We start from the raw sequence: 23,066 nt of genomic DNA on the forward strand, positions 1-23,066 counted from the left end.
GGAAGCTCAAGGGCATGGAGGCACGTCTGCCACTGAAGGAGACGGCTATTCTGAAATTCTGGCATGCTAGGCAAGTCCCATATGCAATGAGGGAAAAAGTTGGGAAAGAACTTGACCATCTCGAGAAAGAGGGTGTCACAACAAAAGTTGCGCATTCGTACTAGTCAACACCGATCGTTCCTGTTATGAAACCAAACGGAAGCGTCCGATTATGTGGTGACTATAAGGTCACGATAAACCCGGTTCTCGAAGAAGAGCAGTATCCTCTGCCAATGATACAAGATATCTTTGCAAATGTTGAAGATGGACAAAAGTTCACCAAAATTGACCTGAAGCAGGCCTACCATCAAATGAAACTTGAAGAGGAATCACGGAAATTACTAACTATCAATAAGGGGTTGTATGAATACAATCGCCTAGTATTCGGAGTGTCGTCTGCCCCGTCCATTTGGCAGAGAACTATGGAAGAAATCCTACAGGGTATACCAAATACCCAATTAATGTATGCTCAATGATATGATAATCACCGATTAGGAGCACCTCGAAAATCTTGCGCAAGTGCTGGAAAGAATAGATGAGTATGGACTTCGGACTAACTTGAAGAAATGCGAATGCGAAGGACGAGATTGTCTTCTGTGGACACAAAATTGACAAATTTTGAGACCAAATTTGTGACGCCCCGGTACGCGGGTACGACATTTTGCAAAATTATGTAAGTGCATGTTATACCCAAAATTGCTCATAAACGTGATTTCATGTACAAATCAAATGCAAATGGTGTATTTAGCCAAAATTCATAAATGTATCATTATTTCTAATTTTACTGATTGAACTTAATCAATTTTGCCGTGTTTATGATCAAAATTAAGTCTGGAACGATTTACAAACAGTAAAAAAACAAAGAAATACATAAGAAGTTTAAAAAACAATAAAATACATAGGAAATCGGTCTTTGTACCAGAATTTTTTTCATTCACAATTGTTAGGAATACTATAAAGAAAATTTTCACCAAAAAAAAAAGCATTATAGGAGCTTTATTTCGTGAATCAGAGCAAAAAGTATGATTTCATGAATACATTAGCATAATTAATTCATATAAAATAAAAATATATGAATTCAGTGAAATTTACCAATGCAACTGCGTAGATTACATCATTCTCTACCATCATGCAAATTTTTGTTGTGATCGCACAATCCGCAGCTGAGATCTTAAGGGGGGCCATATTGGCCCTCCTTGGGAATGACAAGACTCAAAATACCCCGGGAGATTTAGGGTTAAGCGTGCTATATTCTAGTAGAATTTTTAGAAATATCTCATATATACTAGGAACATAACAAGGTTGTCATTCATACCCATGCAGAATAATTTCACAAAATTACATTTGATCCGAATAACGGCCCTCTAGATTTGGATTACCTTTTTCTTGAAATGCACTGTTATATTAACTACGAAGTTCACTCTGGGGCAGATGTTTTAAATCCTATGGTCCTTCGTTGAGACACGCTGACTGCCACAGTTGACTTCTATCGCTTGTCCATCATGAATGAATGCATACTCCATACACATTACCTCTGGCTTTGATCTGGGAAGACTGGCATTGCATCGCTCATTAAATCACATAAGACCGAGCTAATCAGTTTCACTTATTTGAGTTTGACACTGAGAATAGTTCTTGTGGAAGTGGGGTGCTCTTTTGTGTAAAGTGGGCCGGAATCGCTCCATTCTCGGCCATTGTAAACGAGGGTATGAAGAGCAGTGGGACAAAGGTCACCTTGCCACTGTGCCAGCACTGTGAGAAAAATAAATGAGGAAAGATTGTGAATGAAATGAAGTAACTACAGAAATCTACAGAAAAAGAAACAGCCCTCATGCATAATATGATGTCATAATCTCATAGCGCCCTCCCTCAGAGGATATAGGAATATGCATAAACAGAGTTGTCACAGAGGCGCCAGCTGCAGATCGCCAACGCATGCAGGGCAAGGGCTTCAGCCTCTAAGATGGCGGCACGGATGACGTCAATGTATAAGGTCTATGGAAAGTTGTCAGGGCTTAAAATCTAGCAAAAGCCTGAAGACTGGTTTTTCCATAACATGTATCTCACCACTCAAAGTAATTATAGGAAAATGGAGAGACCTGTATAAAGTCATATGTATAAAAAACGAGAGAATGTATAAACTCCATACATATGCAATATCAAGACTGGAAACACATAGATAATAGAGCTGCCAACCTGAATAAGAACATTTCATCATTTTAAAAGCTGATAATCAGTATTTTGGTGAGGAAATCAGTATTTTCAAAGAAATACAATACAACACATGAGACTGAAAATTTAGAAATAAGTAATTTGTATGAAACCATCAGTATTCTTCTCATTTATGAGTAATAAATACTGAAATTTAATAACAGATCTGTGATAACTATCTACATTTACTTACAATTGTAAGGAGGGCACCACGATTGAAGTTAGGCTTGAACGAGATCAGCTCTGGAACCTCCCCTGGCTCACCTCGTATAAAACCACTGAAGAAAAACAAAGAAAAACACAAGAAATTCATTAAATAATAACATATATAAGAAATTGATTTAAAACCATTCCCCCCAAATACAATTGTTAGGAATACTTAAACCGGAAATTATTAATATTCTATGAGCTTTATTTGGTGAATTGAAGTAATTATGCAATGATAAGCATAATCAAATATAAATCTTATAATTTTTATTTTCGACAGAATAGACAATGCAGTCTTGTACATTATGCCTCACACTTCCAATTTTCACGGTAATCATGAGATCGACGGCCGAGATCATGATTCAACCCCCATCAGCCATGTTACAGCCAATAAAGTCCCGCCTGGGTAAAATTTCTATTTTATTGTCATTTTTTCATCAATGTCATATACATGCATTTACTCAATTATTGGTTTATACTATATGTACACCAAGAGATTGTAAGCAGTTCATTTCTATTGTATGCAGATGCAGGCGATTCTGCATTATTTTTGCATGGAATTTTGAATAAATGAACTGAACTATAAAACTGAACTGAACTAGTATGAAGCTCAAACAGATAAGTACTAAATTTCTTGGTATATGAACAGAAAATAAATGTAAAATGTAGGGAGCATACATCAGAGATGCTAACTGATAGCTCAAAAAAATCCTGAAAACCCAGGCCGGGGTCCAGGGGCCCTGGCGGGGTCAAGGGCGAAGCCCCCTGAAGCTGGAACGTTTTCTTATTCTTTAGAGGGCTGAAATCATTAATCTACAGTAGTACATAACAAATAATTAATGACATAATAAACTTCATATCATAGGCAAGAAAGGTGCTCAAAAAAAAAAAAATCATGTAACCCGTACTCATTACGGTACGGGTTAACCTGCTGCGGGTTAATATGCTGCGGCCAATGGGTGCGACTCGGGACGGGTGTATGTAGCAGCTGGGGTGCCCTTTTTCACTCACTGTACTCATCAAGACAATCCTATATGGTACTATTGAAAATCCATAAATCACAATTTCTATCAAAATGATGGATAGTTCACACATATGAATTGATGAATACGCACCAGAGAACACATATTTCATGGTAGCAAATAGGTTTTCAGCTGAAATCCCGCGGCAGACAACCAATCACTCACGCAGCAGCAGGCAATTGCAGCCACACCGGGCCGTGCTTCGAGCGGTTCTACCGGGCGATCGCCCGACTGGGATAGCGCTGACACCCGTATCCCTGCAGGGTATAGAGCGGCGTTTGCAACTGCTACAGTGTATTGCTCGCGCGTACCGTGCAAGTACAGTACCAGCTAAACTTCATACTGCGCACAACGCTAATAATTTTCCGTCTGCGCAAATTGGCCATCCAAAATTGAAATTGCGCTCTCCGTAGCGAACTCCGTGACAAGATTTGGAGGGGAAATTTTTACGGATTTCACTTTGACAATCAATTTTTTTTCCCGGAATATTTTTCAGCAAAGGAAAAAATCCGGAATTCCGGAAAAATCCGGAAAATTAGCAACTCTGATACATGTACATGTAATCAGAGCTGCCAACCTGATCAAGAACATTTCAGTATTTTTAAAGCTGAAAATCAGTCTTTTGGTGAGGAAATCAGCATTTTCAAAGAAATACCACAAAACAAATAAACTGAAACTTTAGAAATAAGTATTTTGCATGAAACAATCAGTACTCTTCTCATTTTCCAGCTCTAAATGAGAAATCTGTACTATTTGGCAGCTCTGTTAAATACATCTAGCAGATTATTCTGAAAATTGAATGAATCGCATTTCATGATTACCTGGGAATGAGTTGCAGCGTAGGTGTTAACCTGGTGTTGAAGAGGGCAATGAGATCACCGGCATTTCCCGTTTCTGGGTTGCCTTTGAAGAGGACGGCCAATCTCTCTCCCGTGTTATCCCATACAATGTCCTGGATCAAACCACCAACCCTAAGATAATGAGAGAGAAAAGTTTCATAGTTCTAACTGTCGCAAATAACTATAGGTCATCAATAAAAAATGATCAACTTTGATCAAATGATCACAGTCTGAAAGACAGACAGTCAACCTGCCCAGAATGTCAAGCCTTCTCTCCTTCTCTACAACTCCACTCGTTGACTCAAGCCAAGCCTCGTCTCATCTCTCAAACTCAAGCCAGCCTTATGCCAACCTCTCAAGCCTTTCATCTCTTCATCTACTCAAGCTTCATAACTCTTTCTGCTTTTAAGCACAAAACTCGATTTTTAAAAATACTCTACTTTCTAACCTCCACTTTCTAGCCTATCCACTTCGCCTCTATGTCTACCCACTTTTCTTAGTCCTTTTCAGGACTTTCCACATACCATGAATCACTTCCTTGATTATCCATATCACCATACAAACCTTCAAACATCATATGATCAAATTTTTCAAACTAGTTCTTATTCACTAGATTATATAGAGATGTTGTGAAAAAATTTCCATCATTAACTGATCGTCACATTAAAATTCATCAATAATGTTGTCATGTTGAAAATGAACATGACCTTCTCAAGTTGTGACTTTGCATTTTATAAATTGAATGCTGGCTAAAGATAATTTCCTATAGAGCTGGAAAATATTACATATATAAAACAAAATAGCAATGTCAGAAATACAATATTATATTAAAATATGAATATTTACAAATATTTCTTCATACCTCTGCTACAACAAATAACATAATAAAATTTCCCTTCTTTCACAATCACAAAATTTTCCTGTTTATGGTATTTTAGCTTTCGCTCTTAATGTGCAAGTATCATAATCATAAGACCTTTGTTATAAAACATTTTCTCATTCTATTTTCCAAATCATATAAACCTCTTCAATAATTTGAACAGAAAACAATTTAGCATTGCACTCTCTTTCTGATTATTGACACTTCCTATCTAATCTTTAACAATCTTTTGAACCCCCCTCAAAATGTCTCACCTTGTCTCCTGCCCATCGCGATCAATGGCAAGCTCTGAGACATCGGCGCACTTGATGGCCGACTCGGCCCCGCCCGTTTTACTTCCACTGTGAATGAAGTTCAGGGCAAAGATGGCTGGCTCGTTCTCTGTACAGAAGAGAAGGAACCGACCGTCAGGACTCCAGCAGGCGCTCTGACATCGACCCGACAACTGTGTCCACTTCTCGCACGTCCATGTTCTGGTTTCCCAAACTCTACAGGGAGGAGGTTTATTAAAAGAAAAGTGCATAAGTGCTTTATAAAGAAACTAAGTTTATACAAAATTCTTGGTCAGGTCAACCAGTCTAGCACTTAAAATTGACAAAAGTTCAGTGAATCATTGCAGAGTCGCAAATTCCATCAACTCACAAGTGGAATTTTACAGTTTAACATATCTAATTTGTTTTGACTACAATAAGATTCTTATCTTGATCTCCCAAATTCCATCACTTGATTCATAGAAACCTAAATTTGTTCCTCTTTGTGGCAACAAAGTTAAAAATATCCTTACTTAGTAAATTTTGAAACAAAACATTTTAATCTTCATATAATAATAATCTGGACCCCGGGACACAAAGCATAGTGTTTGATCGTAGGGTTGATATTTATGCTTGATCATAATGATCATTATGTGAAATCAAGAGTACAAATCAACTGTACGATCAATCACTAAGCTTTGTGCTACTGCCCCTCATTATGGGCCCTATTTCATATAAAAAATTTGAAAGTTCTCAACCAATAGAATTGCAGTATATTAGTAGCTTATAACAAAGATTATGGCAAATTTTATGTTTTATGAAACAACGGTTCTCCTACCTGAATACTTGAGATGGAGAGGAAGCAAAGAGCTTGGAGCTGTCTGGAGAGTACCTCAAGAGGGCGACACCACCTCCACCTGCCCGCCTTAAAGGCACACAGGCCTCTCTTGGGACATCCCAAACCTGGAAGGGGGGAATAAAGTAGGTTGAAAGTGTGGTTTTGTGTATCCTTGAATACAAGTACTTTCTTCAGGTAAATAATGTATATTGCTTATCTAGCAAGTGGACTACTTGTAGGCCAGTTTCACAACATAGTATAGTATACAAATATACCAGGCTTTGAGTAAGTATAGCAGGAATTATTCATCTGAGGTTGGACTGGCATTACTATTTTTCCCAAGGGGCAAAGCCGCGAGGAAAACAGTAATTCTGCCAGTACAACCGAGGATGCATGATTCCATCTATAGTTTCGAAATAAATGCCTGGCATATTTGTTTTATATCCTACTTTAATAAGTTAGAGCAATAGATCTTGATAATCTAGTTATTGTACTCTTTTTAAAAATCCGAACCAAATATAGATAACCCGCTACGCTGAGTAATCTACTTTTCCTGAAGCCATGTGCTCAGCGTGTGCGCGGAACGCGTATTAGTCCCTGCACCGTCATCATAATCTGTGACATCAATGATGGAATAGTGCACTATTCCATCGTTCCGCAAAATAGTGAGAATATATTTTGTCACATGATGCTATTCAAACCAATCAGCACACAAGATTTAATTTATGTAGGACATAAATACATATATTTACATGCATTGCAGTGCAAAAATAGTGACACAGATAAAATCACAGGCTTAAACATTTGTAATGAATACACTTGAAGTGGAGGGATGGCGTGTGTAATGGAGATCCCCTTTATTTGATCTAAATCATTGCACTGGGTAATTAAATATTTAGATACAGAATAAATTTGTCCTTGACAATTCAAGGATATGAGAAGGGATGAAAGAAAAATAGAAATGGAAAAATAATAAGGTCACTCTGCTCAATAAAAACTGGAGAATTGTGCAGTAGTACACCGTCCTCATCAGAAGCAGGGAGATTCATATATGACTGAACCTAAATTAGCTTATGCATGTGAAGAATAAAAAAAAACACAGACCAACCCAATTTTTCTCCCCGTTTTAAAGACAAACACAGATTTTTGGGGGCCTTACCAGTATGGCAGTATCACTTGGAGATGATGAAACCAAAAGACGCCCTCTAGGGTCCCAACTCAGACAGGTTATTGGTGCATGACCATTGTGGGATAGAACCTGGGCTGCACTGGCTGTTGGCCTGAAAGACAACGCACAACAAAATCAAATTGCTATGGAACAGGTTTCATTTCTTGTGACAATGTGAAATGGAAAAGGTTTCTATTACTGCTTTTGTATTCCATGATTTTCACTGTACTGTTTGAATTCATTTTTTTGGCCCGAAAAGTTGTGTGTTTAGTGAAATCCCGTAAAATTCTGTGACACTTTTCTATTTTCTCTATCTCAGAAAACTAGGCACTTTACATGTATATTGATTGAACCCTATTCAAAGTGGGACATATAAAATTCACAGCGTAATCATTAACCCTCTGAAGGCTAAGCCTGCATATATACATGTACATGATGGAGTCTAAGGAATACATGTTGAAACAAAGATACTACAAGGGGAAGATTGGACACTTCAGCGATTTTTTGAAACGCTCGATAAATGCTGATAGGGAAGGGCGCCCAACAGCGAGGAGTAAGTAAACCTTCGCATATCGGCACGCGACTGTGTATAAAACATATGGGGGAAATGAGAAAGTGGAGTTTGGAGAGGGCTCAAGGGTGGCTCATGAACATATTTCCACATTTTCTTACCAAGAAAAATCTGAAATATATTCGTCTCAAATGTAAGGGGAAAAAAACTGAAGAATTTTTTTTTTGAAATGTAAAAATAGTTGATCCCTTCAACCTTTCTCTCATATGTTTTGTACACAACCATCTTGCGATACGCAAAGGTAAAAAAAGGTTGTTACTTACTCAACGCTGTGGGGCGCTCTTCCCAAGCGTTTCATTACGCGTTCTATGTACTGTCCGATCTTCCCCTTGTAGTATCTTTGGTTGAAATCAATCAGTCTACAATGGGTTAATATTTGATCTTTGAAGGTTTCCATGGTGGAGAGAATATTGAAAGGTTTTACGGTAAACACCATGTATGTGGTTAATATTTTTATTCACTTGGGTCCTTAGCATGGCTGTAATTGAGAGCATTACAAAGAGACATTTCTATAAATTCTTTTCATATCTTACCTGGTAGATTGTGAATTGGGATCTATATGCCATATCAGGATGCAACCGTGGCAACCGACGGCCAATACCGTGGCGGACAAGGGTTTCCATGCAAGGCAAGACACGCCCCTCTGGTGACGGTGCTTCAGTGTTGGGACTACATCACTGGTGAGAAGAGAGGAAACAGTAAACCGTTAGCAACAGACAAAGTAGGAAATCTTAGAAACAATTTATAGATCATTGGGCCATTTTTGCTTTAATACCTTCAACTGACACTAACGGCGATGAATTAAAGCCCAAAGAAGAGAATCTACAGTTGCTGGACAGGATTGGAACCATGAATGATAAAGATAGTCCATTGGGTTGAAAGGAAATTCCTGTGAGACTATTTATAGCTTGTCTGGGACGGTATTTATGGAAAAGAAATTCACTGGAAAGGACTGCTCTTCGGGTACCCTTACAATAAAAATACGACAAATGACAGCTGAAATTATCAAGCAGATTATTTTTTTATAACCGCATGTATGTCTTTCAGCGGGTAGTGCATGTGCCTCCAAGGAAATTGTTGGTGATTTCACAATTCACAACATACACTAAGTCTACAATTTGTAATTAAACATTTGAGTTAATGTACTTTCCACAGCAATTCAATCACATGACCAGGGCCCCGCTGCAGAAAGAGTTGCAATCAATCGCAACTCTAAAAATCATGCGAAGCTTGATTTTCAACCAATCAACAGCGCGCATTTGGGACTTGCAATTGATTTTTTGACTTGCGTTTAAACGCAACTCTTTCTGCAACGGGCCCCAGAACTAATAGTTGTCTTTAAAGGATAGAAATATCTCATCAAAATTTAACATTTTTAAGAACATCTCAGTAAAGCTTTACTTAGAATTATTTCAGGAGTGGCAATCTTCTTTTACCTTATTAAATAGCTCCTTACATGAATTAGGAGACCGCTTTCAGACAATATAGGGTTGCCACCGCTGCTATAATTCTAAAATACAGTGTTTGATGAACTGCCATCAAAATCTGTAAATTTTGACATACAAGGTTTTACTGGCCCATCTATGATATACCACATACCTTCCTGATATGAATATCTTAACAGTATTATCCTTCCAGGCTACAGCACATTTGTTGGTGTGTTGATGCCATGCAAAGGCTCTGATCTCACTCTCCTCCCAGTCCTTGGCTGCACTGAACTCATTGATCATCTCATCAGGAGAGAGCTAAGGAAAGATAGAGAAAGAGAGAAAAAGACAGAGTGAGAGAAAGAGAGGGGCATAAGGGATAATAGACAGATTGAGATAAACAGAGTAGCCACAGTGAGGAATGGAAAAAGGGAGAGGTGTGAAAGGAGGAGAGAAGGAAAGTGAAGAGAGAGAGAGGAGAGATTAGTGGGGAGGGAGAGATTAGTGGGGAGGAAGAGAGAGAAAGTAAAAGGACAGGGGTGGGGGAGAGACACACGCACACACAGATAAATTTACTGGTTGTCTCTTTACCAAATCAGTAATGTTCAATAATATTTGAATCCAATTGCATCAGGTTATTGTGTATTAAAATACACAAACATAAACTTCATCCATTAAATGCTTATGAAATATTGTTCTTACATAAGAAGGCCTTTTAAGTTTCTATTCCTTGACAAATTTTAATAGCATGAACTACAATTTCCCATCATGTGCATTCTATCAGAAAAACAAGAATACACTTTGACAATATTACCCTTGCAAGTTGTCCGCCTTATGAAAAAAAAAGGAATTGGGTGATGAGTTACAATAAATGAAACTTTATTCCAAGCAATTCAAATGGTTTGTAACTTTGTATCCACTTCGACTACAGGTAGATGGTTTAATTCTCAGATCATCTAACACCATCATACCTAAACCTACTTCGTCTAATATCTGTTTGGTCCAACCATTACTTAGACTCTTAAACTGTCATTCATACCTCAGTAATATTTCCCCTACGGCGAGTCGAAGACAGCCATTTTATTCATTTTGATTCAATCCACCATTTGTAGCTGGTACAAAAAAATGTTAAAAGGGCTGTTTTCGAGTCGCTGTATGGCCACCGTAGGGAAAATGTGACTGAGGTATAAGTCCCGTGTTCAGATGGTCTAATTTACACATTTTTTACTTTGTCAAATGAAAATTTGGTTCAAATATATTCCTATAGACTATTAGGGTGTTAGACCAAGTGGAAATTCATAGATGAGACATGTACAGTCTAAATGAGAATTAGACAAAGTCAGGGGCGGATCTAGGATTTTTCGAAAGGAGGGGGAGGTGCCATTGGACAAAGTGGTAAAAGGGCTTTACACCAATCATTGATGGCTTGTACACAAACTGGCTATAAATGAACTAGGATTGTACCATGCAGGATGAGACCAAATGGAAAGTATACAAATTGGGTGCAAACCAAGCAACAATTTACCATTCACACAACCTTACCATCAAATGAGGATAAAGGGAGCCTCTGAAAGAATTGGCCCAGGTCACTGTATTACGACATCCACAGGCAAGCATGGTGATAGGCCAAGGAGCTAGTAAAGGAACAATTGGAGGACAAAAACTCTGTTAAATGATTAATGGAAGCTTGGACCATGTCTTTAATGAAAATACATAGTTTCTGTACCCAAATATATAATTTGCCAATCAATTTTGCTGACTAGGCCTGAAAAGAAGCCAGGATAGCATTTCTTCAACATTTCTCATCCGACAAGATGTTAGATCCAACAAATTCTTTGATTTTGATTGGCTAAGAAGCAGTTATTACAGCAATCGTCAGATAAAACGTCCCACAACATGTTTTCCTAACATGGAAAATTGTCAGGGCCTGAAATAGGGTAACACCCTGCGGACTGGTATCTCTGTGTAGATACAACCAAACCATTGGAAAAGGAATACTTTGCATTGAAATTGGAAGGCCGATCTAATTCAAAGCGAAAATTATTCAGCACATTACCATTAAACCAAAAAAATAAGTATCTGGGGTGGTATTTTGAGGTCATTTTATCTTTAAAATATTTCATTTTATCTCTTAAAATGAAATTGGTATTCTGAGATGACATTTTATCCTTCAGATAAAATTAAAAATTTCATCCTGCGTATCTATGATGATACGCAACAGAGCAGAGGCTGTGTAGACATACCCATCACGTATCTTGCCATTGCAACGCGGGTGATATGCTTGCGACCAAGATACTTTGAAGAAAAAATAAAATAAACTTAAAAGAGGGTAGGGGCTATTTTATCTACGCGACATTAATTTCGTCAATATTTCAAGGTGAATAAGCTCCAAATGTTGACAGGAAAATGAAGAAAAATTATACAGTGCGTATCAAAAAAAATTTTACACTTTGAAAAAGCCCTGACAATTAAAAAACATACAACATGTGGGTAATTTTCTCACATACATTCTTGGGTTTGGGTCTCATCTATCCAATGAATGTAAAAGTTTTGACAGAATGTTACACTTGAGTGAGCATTGTCTATTTTCTTGAAGCTCGCAGAAATCTGTTTGCGCAGAAATGCTCGTTTTCATGCTGTGTCAAGGGGGATGGGCGAATCAAACTTACCCTGCTAAACATTTCTCATCCGTTTCCCTTGTACTTTTTGTCAGTTTAAATAAAACGACAAAACTGAATCTGAACAAAAGTCACATCTCCAGCATTTTTTCACTAAGTTTGCATAATTTAAAGTGGGTTTTCATTTCGTTTTTCATTTAATACTTATTTCTCCACACCTTTCCCAAGCTTGACAATGATTAACAAAATAAAAACCAAGCCTAAGCCATTTCATGTAAATCACAGCTCAGTTTAAAGCAAATATTGTCACCTTGGCCTCGGTGTGTGGGGGAGTGGAGTGGGGCGCAATGCACTCTTCGAAGTGTTTTGGACAAGGAAACAAGTTTGAAAAGGTGAAAGATATCTTCAAATCATTTTTACTAGCTAAATTCCACGTATTGTTCATGATTAAGGTCTACTTTTATTCGCATAACTATTTCAAAGTTCTGCGCAAATCATTTTTCACTAACTTTTCAAAAGTGGGTGGTGCTCACTCAAGCGGAAATATTTTCGACAATTATATCGTCATTTGCTTAAATGGATCTGTACCAGTGTTAAAATGTGGAAAAATCTTCAGGATATTACAAATGTATGATTTTACAGGATTTTTTCTAAGTGTAAACTTTTTTTTGATACGCACTGTATATTCATTGAGAAAAACATCTTAAAGTTATACTTGTACAATCAGGAAGCATTTCATAAGACTTTTCTTGACTAATATTGTCTTTGAAATGATGCTTGAAATGATGCTTGAAAAGATGCGATATAGACTTAAAATTTTTTTAGAGTATTGCCATTTTTGTTAAAAAGAAATCTCTGTAAAGACGCGCAAGTGTATTGAAGTCAATACATTGACGCAATCTCACTCCTTCGCCACACCTCCTAGCGGTATGGATTTCCATTGGTTGAGTGATATGAGAGAGCTACATGTATAAAAGCATGTTTCTAATTGGATATTGATTGAAAGATAGGCGTGTCTTACAGAGATAAAATGAAGATAAAATTGTTCTCAGAATACCAATTCAGAGAGATTTTAAGGGTATTTTATCTCACTAATTTTAACGGAGATAAAATATTTGATTTTATCTGAGATAAAATGGAGCTCAGAATACAACCCCTGATATACATCTTATAATGATGACAACCACACACATGATCCCCAACTCATAACTTTAATAATTGCAGGGAACTCTGTCCCTGGGAGAAATCTTCCCTTGAGAATATATCTCCCCAAAGCACAGGTTCCAGAGGAGACAACTCCTCAAAGAGGACAACTCCCTAGTGTGCCCTTAGAAGTTGATGAGATTCATGTAAGAAATGATAAGCTCCCATTTAGAACAACTCTCCCTTGAGTATGGATTCCCCAGAGGAAATCTTCCCAGAGGACTACTTCCCCTCCAGGCCATTTGGAGGATGTTCTTCAAAGGGAATGTGATATAAATGATTTAATTTAAAAGAAACATTTTTCAAAACACATCGATACCTGAGTCATTTTTAGAGAGTTCGTCCAGCATCTCTGTCACACCATGAACACGGCAAGTGTACCAAGCTTGTTTCCATAGCGACACTTCATCAACATGAGGTTGAAAGGCAGACTGGGCTGCCTCATCTGTCGCCAGGGAGCAGAGGGTCTCGGTTGAGGTGCTGATGCTAGGGTACTCAAAACCCTAGGGGAAAATAATAAAATATGTTCAAAAAATACATTTTTTAAAAACAAAATATTGATGGCACCTTGTAAATGCTCATGAAATCATTCATTAACAATGATTTTTTTCTCTTTTTCAACTGATTAATTCTGAATATTTCTTTGAATACCTGGAAACCATTTTCCTGGGACCAATACAAAAACTTATGATTGATCCAATCAATCGTAACTCTATGGAAATCCATCAAAGTCATAATTTTTTTTACAGGAAATTCGCACGTCGTTTGTAAACAAAGAGAAGCACCGTGAATCTTTAAGAAAACAATGAATGCCTGAATATACATGTACATCAAAGCTGGAAAATATTTTGAACAAACATGAATAAAGCCTTTTGACGTTGCTGGCCGTCCATAGTTGCGTTAAATCGGATCAATCGCATCACTTTGTAAGACGGGGCCCTGGTATCGCCAAGCAATGTGATGTATCGTTTAGATGACTGATTAGTCAAAATGTTTGCTTTTACATTAGAATTTACAGAAACTGATTACAATCATTCCCAAACAACCAACAGCAACTAATAGAATTTGAAAATCAAAATCATTCCTTGTAAAGAGTAGTCTCCTTTTCCAAATAAAATGATAACCACAAAATGTTAGAAATGAATTATACAGACTATATTCATTATAATACAAAAGCATTATGGCTATATCAATAAGTTACTGTAGCTGTAGGACATAAAATCAAGAAAAAAAATCTCCCTCACCGTCCACCCCCTATAAATATAAAAAGAAGAGGGGGAAAACAACCACCAAAATATGAGAAATAAAATGGGCAACTGAAAACATCTATATGCAGATAACAAACAGGTAGGTCTATGTCCAACTTTCCTGAATAATTGCATAGTATTCTAACTTACAGCAATCCGTGGTGTATAATTGACAGGGGCATTGCTGGCATGAATGGTGACCAAATCTCCGTTCTCTTCACAGACAGTGATACATCCGTCTGCAGGAGGGGGCGGTCCTTCAGCAAGGGAGCACATGCTTTGTGAAGAATTGAAAGGAAGAATAAAACGAAAGAGAGTGAGATTTTTTTTTAATTTCTAGCATCAAGACAATTGAAACCATGCAGAGCAATTGGCCCATCATTTGTGCAACTACTTTCCATACTAGCAATTGTAAAGATGACGTTGTATTTCAGCAAAAAAAAAAGCGGCATGAAAAGCAATCATTCATATAATTAGAGCATGATTCAGCTTTTAATTTGCTGGAAGTGATCATGCTGCAATGCTAAATGTGTCTGATATTTGGAAAGTACACGTGTAGATCTATGTCCGATATTGGTATTATTTTTTAGTACAGTCAAATTTCTACTATTAATTAATTAATCCATCCATCCATCCATTCATTTGTTTAGTAATTCATTTATTTATTCATTATCAATAATTTCTGTCAAAAGCAAATACAATTAAACAAGGCATTTAAAGCGATTTTGTGTCTCGCCCATCTATGAAAATAACCAGAAATATTGTGATTTGCGAGGGCACGCAACAGAATTGTTTCGAAACTTCATTGTGATATGACTGGGATGGAATAGCACTTGTCATAAGAGTCTTAAACGTAAAATCTAATGTTGACCTCAAAATAAACTTTGACCAAACCATGTGACCTCCGAACACAATAACATGCAGGTCTCCTTAAGTACACCTACACCCCAAGTTTGGTATAAAAGTGACTTGCGGTTGCAGGGTTATGTGTCATATCATTGAGCTCAAAATAACCTTTGACCTTACCATGTGACCTCTGATTGCGCCATGTGCAGGTCTCCTCAGTACATCTACCAACGTTTGGTTGTATTCCACGAATCAGTGGAATATTTTCCCAAACTCTTAGAATATTTCTGGTATTTTCTGAGCCATCCAATATAATATAAATATTTATGCTGTTTGACCTGCGACCGATCGCATGCGATGTTTTGAAATCGGCCGTGAATAATATGTGTGAGGAATTAGATACTGGCCCAAAATCACCAATTTTGAGGATAACCGGAGGATGGACACGGATTGAAATACGGGTGTAGAGTCACTCATTCAATGAACAAGGTTATCATATAAAAATATATACAAAAAAATATGCCCAAATTTCAATTTTTTGAGCGCTCTGGTCAATACAAAAATTATTCTAAGTTACATGTACCGGTACTAATGAATATTGAATTGCAACTGTATAGAAATTAATGATTTTGGCCACAAAAATGATATTTTAATGATTTTTTAAAGTGTGTGCTCTGTACAGCATTGGCATACCATATAGTGACCTACCTGTAGATTTTTCACAGGCAGGATGGTAGCAGTGAAACAGTGTGAAGAGTATTAAGAAATTAAGCTATTTTCTTTCTCGTTATTTTTTTTCTATAATTTCTACAATATTTTAAAAAAGTTCTTTTTTATCCCACCTTTGCCTCTAGGAGTATCCGAACGAGTTCACAATTCTGAAGTTCGGGTAGGTGGAGTGTAGTGTAGCGGTAGTGAAGTGGAATGGAGCCTGCACAAACTTCGCACGAGGTAACGTCATCCAAGATGGCAACTTAAGTTATGTTGACCAACAAAAGGATTGAAAATGACTATGTTTTGATCATCATTTGAAAGGAATTAGCGGTAACTGTGGTCTGAGGTACAATATTTCTTAATTTTATATAGGCCCCCCTATTTTCTTCGTACGGTTCGGGTTTGGATGTAATTTCTTTTTCATAATGTGACATTTTATGTACAAACTACAAAAAAAAAAAAAAACAATCTGAAAATCAAGTTTCCGCCGAATGTAGATCTAATGTTACAGTGCTAATACAATACTAGGGTGTCTGGAGAATTTTTTTTCTCATTTCAAGGAAATATCACATTTTCTTTGTGATTTTGAAGAGAAAAAACATTCAGACTGACAGAAATGTAATATTTTTTGAAAAAATCCAATTATTGGCTGCAAAAATGAAAAAAAGAATTAAATTAGATCGATTTTCAGCATTTCCCTGCCATAGACTTTGTAGTTAAGAAATGGACACACACAATCCTAATTTTTAGCTTCCGAGAGCTGTTATAAATTTATTATCAATGCCAAAAACTTGTCAATAAAGTGTCTAATAGGAATCTTTATGCTCTTTCCAATGGTATGATTTTTATAAAGATTTGGAAACCAGATAACGATGAAAAATTATGACAAAGTGAAAAAAATTGTGCAATGCAAAACAGAAATTTCATTTTCCCATAGAAAACACTTGGGGAAATAACAATCTCAACACACACACAAAATTAAGAGTTTGCAACTTATCTCTAAATCCTTAAAAATTGTGCAATGCAAAACAGAAATTTCATTTTCCCATAGAAAACACTTGGGGAAATAACAATCTCAACACACACACAAAATTAAGAGTTTGCAACTTATCTCTAAATCCTTATGATAAGGATTTAGAGATAAGTTGCAAACTCTTAATTTTGTGTGTGTGTTGAGATTGTTATTTCCCCAAGTGTTTTCTATGGGAAAATGAAATTTCTGTTTTGCATTGCACAATTTTTTTCACTTTGTCATAATTTTTCATCGTTATCTGGTTTCCAAATCTTTATAAAAATCATACCATTGGAAAGAGCATAAAGATTCCTATTTGACACTTTATTGACAAGTTTTTGGCATTGATAATAAATTTATAACAGCTCTCGGAAGCTAAAAATAGGCCTAATCCTATTGTCCTTACTGTAGTGTGAAAAGAAGCCGCTGAATTTCTCTTTCCATACATGCCAAACAAAAGTTAATAATCAATTCAGATCACATTTTTTCAGCAGCCTGAATTTCCCGAAAAAATGTGCCATATTTCCCCCTAAATAAATCAGCCTGTTTATGCTGACGAGTGACGTTCACTTTTCAGTGTGGCCACTCCTAGTACCAATGAGGTCCAAACATTACATGTATGGACCTCATAGGCGACATCAGTGCTAAAATTGGGTTAGAGATTTATGTGGATCTAAATTTATTGTAATTTCAACAAAAGTACTAGCTAAATTTGAGGCTTTTGTTGAAATTTTGCTTTAATGATACATTAATGCTTCAATAAGTAACAAAAAATTGAAAGAAATGAAGGGGAACTTACATTTTGACGACTTTTTCCTGATTTTCTTGGCAGTTGTCCTTCACTTCTGACTCTCGATCGGACCTGATATGCAGATCACGTATACGCGTTCTCGTCAGGTGATCGGTCGGTTATTCTTTTCGCCAGATGTTGATAATTATATATTTCATAACGCAGCGTTCATCGCAAATTTAGCTGAAAGAGATTGAAGTTGAACAGCGCAAGCTTTAATTTATTCAGAAATAACGTTTGATTGCACAAGTTTCGCCTCGGACATTTAGGATCATTTGGTCCCATATTGGCGTAACTACGGGGGGGGGGGGGGGGGGTGTCCCTACCACCGTCCACACCGGGCGTCCACAAGCCAGCAATTATCTTTTTTCTCTTTTTTTAACCAAAATGCTTCCCCCCAGAAAAAAAGAACCAGGGTTAAAGAGAAAGACAATTATGATAGAGGAACACAAAATACTTTATTTTTTCAGCTTTTAATGCATCGACTTATAATCAAATATTAAATGGGGCTTAGAACATTTTTTTAAAAAGTCAATTAATAAAAATATTCCGCTCTTCGGGATTTGAGCTTTCATGAAATATCCGATCTTTTTCATGATTACCGAAAATACTTCAAATGTCAAAAAAAAAATTATCGGTGTAGTAGCTGATACCTTGCGCCCGCCTTAATTATTTTAATGTTGAGATACTTTGCTTTAATTTAATGAATTCCTAAAAGCATTAATTCTCAGATCATTTGTCGCAATCGAATGATTCGATTGGTAAGCTAGTTGTATAATTATTATGATTCATGAATTGTTTAAAATGTGTCTCTCTATCAGTTTTGAATATTTAAAAAAATGTCAGCTCGTGCTTTTTGCTCGCAATATTTTGATTAGTAAGAAATTCTTGTGTATGCGAGTTTGATACATAAATAACTAGAGAGAGAGGGGGGGGGGGGTGTCCCTCAGCTACTTGTCCTTGCTTATTCCAATTTTTTTTATTATGCTCGTGTTGTGAGTATTTCAAAGTCTTTTCTTTTTCTCACCCTTTTTATTGTCTCGGAGCTTCCCTCTATTTCTTTGCTACGATGTATAGCCCATCTTACTTGTTTCATTTTTTTATGTTCTCATTTCATTGAAAACATAATTATTAAACTGACGTAGAAGACTTTACAACAAAATTTTGATATTGTTTTTTCTTGTTTGTTTGGCTTTCTTTTTCTTCTCCTCAGTCCTTTTTCTAATTAGTTTCCCTTTCCTTATTTTATATTATTTCATTTCATGAGGCATCCGCCAACTTATATACAACAACAAACGTTAGAGGCGGATATCCAGTAAGGGGGCGTGGTGGTGTGCCCTCTAAAAAGAGGAAAATAGGAAGGAAAAAAAGCAGGATTTATCTTGGTGAAGATGATAGTGGTGGTGATGGTGGCGGTGATGATGATGATGATGATGATAATAATGATGGTGGTAGTGGTGATAAAGATGAGAATGAAGTTGGTGACGATGATATGATGATGATGTAATTTTGTCTTTAAAAAAATAATAGTGCAAAGGCGAAATCATTTAAAGTTTATTATGAAAATAGCAGAAAAAAATAATTTGAAAAATTGTACGTATGCGTATGGAAAATCTATCCCCCACCAAAAAAGAAAAAAAGTGAGATTTTGTTTTGTTATTTGTGACGGCGTAGGCCTATGCGAACAGCTGTGTGATATAATTATGGTAAAAAAAGTAAATGAAATGCCAAGAAATACATGATAATGACTTTTATTGTACATTCAGTATATCAGTAGATAAATTCATACTCGTTCCAAAAAAAGAAGAAAGTGGGTATATTATGGACCATTAAAAATGGGCAGTTGCTCTATATATTATATTACATAGAATATATAGAGCAACTGCTCGTGTGTAGCGGTAAGTTATTCACCTGATCTACATAATTCATGCGGCGCACGGCGCGTGCGCAATGTTTAATAATTATTGTTGTGAATACAATGAATGTCATCAAAAACATAATAACACAGATCAAATAGTGCCAGCTCGACGCGCAAAATGAGAAAAAAATATATATTTTCTGCCCTGATAATTTGATAACCCTAACCTAACCCAATTTCTAAGTATTTTTATCATAAACAGGATAACTATATACAATGATTGAAATTAACTTTATATTCTTTTGCGAACAAAATGAATATGAAAGACAGCTTTTTGATAAAGAACACAGTTTTAGAGCGTTAGAGCGCGATTTATACCTACAACCGCTAACATAGGCGGATCCAGGGGGCCGAGGGGCCCGGGCCCCCCTATTGGCGGAGCAAAAAAAGAAAAAAAAAGAAAGGAAAAAAGAAAAGGAAGGGAAAAGAGAGGAAAAAAGAAGAAAGGCAAACATAAGAGGAGGAACATGATTAAATGAAATAACATTAGGGGAAGACTCTGAAAATAATTTTTTTTTAAATCTATTTGTTAGGATAAAAAAATTTCGCTCGCGCTTCGCGCCTTATTGTCTTTTAGGGTATTTGCATATCTTGCTCAATATGGAGCTTGAAAAATCAAACTTTGAAGTCATTATACAAAACATATTTCAGCTGGGAAATTGAACTTTCATTATTTTGTTTCATTTACAAATTGATTTTTAAAAAGTGCTCTGTAAAAATGTCTGTGATATCATCTGAACATTATCATTTTCTGCTTGCGCTGCGCGCTCGCAAAATTTGAATTTTCAGGTACGTATTATTTTCCTGTATTCCATAAAGTTCTCAAAAAGTTCCCTATTCAGGTCAGATTGTTAAAACGTATCAGCTAGCGCCGCACGCTATAGCATTTGGATTAGTCGGTTATGTATATCCCAATATTAATTCTAAATCAAACTAATTTGATGACAGTTTATCAAAAACTTCGACTCGCGATTTCTGCTCGCATTGATAGATATATAATGCCTCTTATGCATAATTACAAAGTGCTTTAAATGTCCAGTTTTCAGGCCATAAAATTAACACATTTCGCGCTCCCATGCGAGAGAAATAGGAAGATGGTCATCAATTTCATATGATGACATAATGCCCTCATAGCATGTTCCGGTCCTATGTAAAAACTCAAAGTAATAAAAATAAAATACATCAGCTCTTTTTTAACTGTGATCCATCACAATTCACAATTTTCCCACAAAGTGTTTGCATTACAGAGCTTAAATTCACCCTTTGTTATATCATATATTTTTAGCTCGCGCTTTGCGCTCTCTTTATTGATTTTCATGATAAGAAAGTTACTTAGAATACCCAAATTCTAGGTCGAAATCTAAAACACACGTTAATTCAGATACGCAGATTGTTCTCTATTTAAATCATTATCCAGTTTCAGATCACAATATCAAAAAGTGTCTGCTCGCGGATAAATAACTTATCCTTTTCATGATAAAACATGAATAGTGCGTCCAGAATCTTTCCCCATAATTTTGTTTACCCATCACATTTCTCCTATTTTCTCCTCCCTTTTATTTTCCATTAATTTTTCTTTCGTTCACTTTTTTTCTGTCCTCTTTTCCCATAATTTATTTTACCCATCACATTTCTCCCTATTTACTCTTCCCTTTTATTTTCCATTAATTTTTCTTTCGTTCACTTTTTTTCTGTCGCCTTTCCCCTTCTAAGTTCTATTTTTTTTTCTCGTCTCACCGCTTTTCCTCATCCCCAGCCCTCGATCGACGCCCGTGCAGATTCGCAAACAATATCAAGAGTATATGTCTACTTGCAAGGGCGGAAATCTCTCCCCAAAGGTAGGGGGACCAGGGGCTGGAAAATTTGACAAGCAAAAAACAAACAAAAAAAGAAGGTTTATCACCCTCTAAAGAAGGTCATCTTGACCAAAAGAAATTTGACAAGCAAACAAGCAAAAAAAAGGGGGCATGCCAAAAGTAAGATCGTCTCTTCCAAAATACATTTCGAATTTGAACGACATGACCAAAAATAGTAGGGGGACATTTCATAATGTGCCCCCTACTATTTTGGGTGAGGGGACATGTCCCCCGGCCCTGGGGTTTGCGCCCATGTGGGTGGGGGTGTTGCGCCTCCCTATCGGGATCATATCACAGCGAGTATACACTCTTCCATATTGGAAGAGTGTTTACTCGCTGAGATTTCGATCTCACACATAATTTTATAAAAAAAAATAGAACAGCTACGCCTTGAACACAGGCCAAAATGCCTAACGATTTCTCCGCGGCATTAACAACTCTCGTAAAGGGCGCTCCATTTATAAATAACGTTGCATGAACAGCTCTCTATGGCGACGAAATTTACCGCGGAATTGCAGCCAGCAGCGTGGGAAATTGGCAGAAAATTCAAGAAGAGAACCGGTGAGTACCGATTTAACAGTATTCATGTATTAATTAATATTTATTTAATCATAAGAATAATTTTTTTTTACGGAAAGAAAGCTTAGTTCTAAGCTAGGGCGGCCCAAATGCGCGTGAGTGGAGTCCCAGTTTCTTAACACGGGTAAGTATTGCGGTGTCGCCTAGAGTGAGTGTGGCTTCAGTCGTTCAGACACCTTAATATATCTAGGCCTATACGTTGTCTGTACGTATGGGCCTCCAAGCTCTTCATTTTATGTATTGGTGAGTGGAGCCTACACAGTTCAGTGGAACAACCAAAATAACAGAGACTGAAGCTTTTTAGTTTTGGTCTACCGACTAGATAGCACATACCAAAATAATCGACGCCAAAACAGACGAATGGGACTGAGCCAAGCATAATTTGGCAAATGACTGAATTCTCGAACTCATTATTCCAAAGATGAAGTCGACCCCAACTGCCTAATTTTCTATTGGATGTCTATATTATGTGATTGAGGCATGCAGTGATTGATAATATGAACTTAAATCCAAAACATATCAAGAATTACCTGTTTTTTTTTCGAAAAAGAAGAGCATTCAACTTGACCGCCGACAAATGAAATTTAGGGTTGATAAATATCCTGCCAGCTTTATAAGTGCCAATTTGATTCCAGATATTTCTTTATTTTATAATTCTATTTAAAATTGCAAGTATTTTTTCCTAAATATAAAAGAATAAATAAATTAATTTATAAAAATACTAAAAATATTCATGAAATATTCAAGGATTATATTTATTTGGAATTTCAACAAGAATGTACGGATCGAATACTACTACTACATGTAAGTTGTATACAGATCCTTGCTCA

The 23,066-nt window shown here is 36.6% G+C and overlaps 1 protein-coding gene across 2 annotated transcripts; it reads right to left on the reverse strand.

Moving 5' to 3' along the window:
* Positions 1–1,109: 1,109 nt before the first annotated feature.
* Positions 1,110–22,826, reverse strand: LOC121426788 (aladin-like). 2 transcript variants are annotated; one of them, XM_041623190.1, is made up of 12 exons: positions 22,767–22,826; positions 14,672–14,798; positions 13,594–13,777; positions 10,996–11,087; positions 9,626–9,771; positions 8,560–8,703; positions 7,447–7,567; positions 6,288–6,412; positions 5,453–5,686; positions 4,301–4,450; positions 2,444–2,528; positions 1,110–1,791 (listed from the first exon to the last, which is right to left on the reverse strand). In XM_041623190.1, exons 2-12 carry the CDS (start codon positions 14,795–14,797, stop codon positions 1,642–1,644), a joined length of 1,557 nt encoding a protein of 518 aa, XP_041479124.1. In that variant the 5' UTR covers position 14,798; positions 22,767–22,826; the 3' UTR covers positions 1,110–1,641. The 2 variants fall into 2 exon arrangements, with proteins under 2 accessions (XP_041479124.1, XP_041479123.1); XM_041623189.1 differs by lacking the exon at positions 22,767–22,826 and adding an exon at positions 16,210–16,510.
* Positions 22,827–23,066: the final 240 nt, after the last annotated feature.

This window comes from Lytechinus variegatus, chromosome 13 (assembly GCF_018143015.1).
Source record: "Lytechinus variegatus isolate NC3 chromosome 13, Lvar_3.0, whole genome shotgun sequence".
NCBI lineage: Eukaryota > Metazoa > Echinodermata > Echinoidea > Temnopleuroida > Toxopneustidae > Lytechinus > Lytechinus variegatus.

Bases quoted from the DNA above. Each gene is read 5' to 3' on its own strand.
- LOC121426788 (XM_041623190.1), bottom strand. From the start codon at position 14,797: ATGTGCTCCCTTGCTGAAGGACCGCCCCCTCCTGCAGACGGATGTATC. The intron at 8,704-9,625 runs GTATGTGGTATA...TCTTCTCACCAG, and splicing joins AAGATATTCATATCAGGAAG to TGATGTAGTCCCAACACTGA. The intron at 1,792-2,443 runs GTAAGTAAATGT...TTTTTCTCACAG, and splicing joins GTGGTGCCCTCCTTACAATT to TGCTGGCACAGTGGCAAGGT.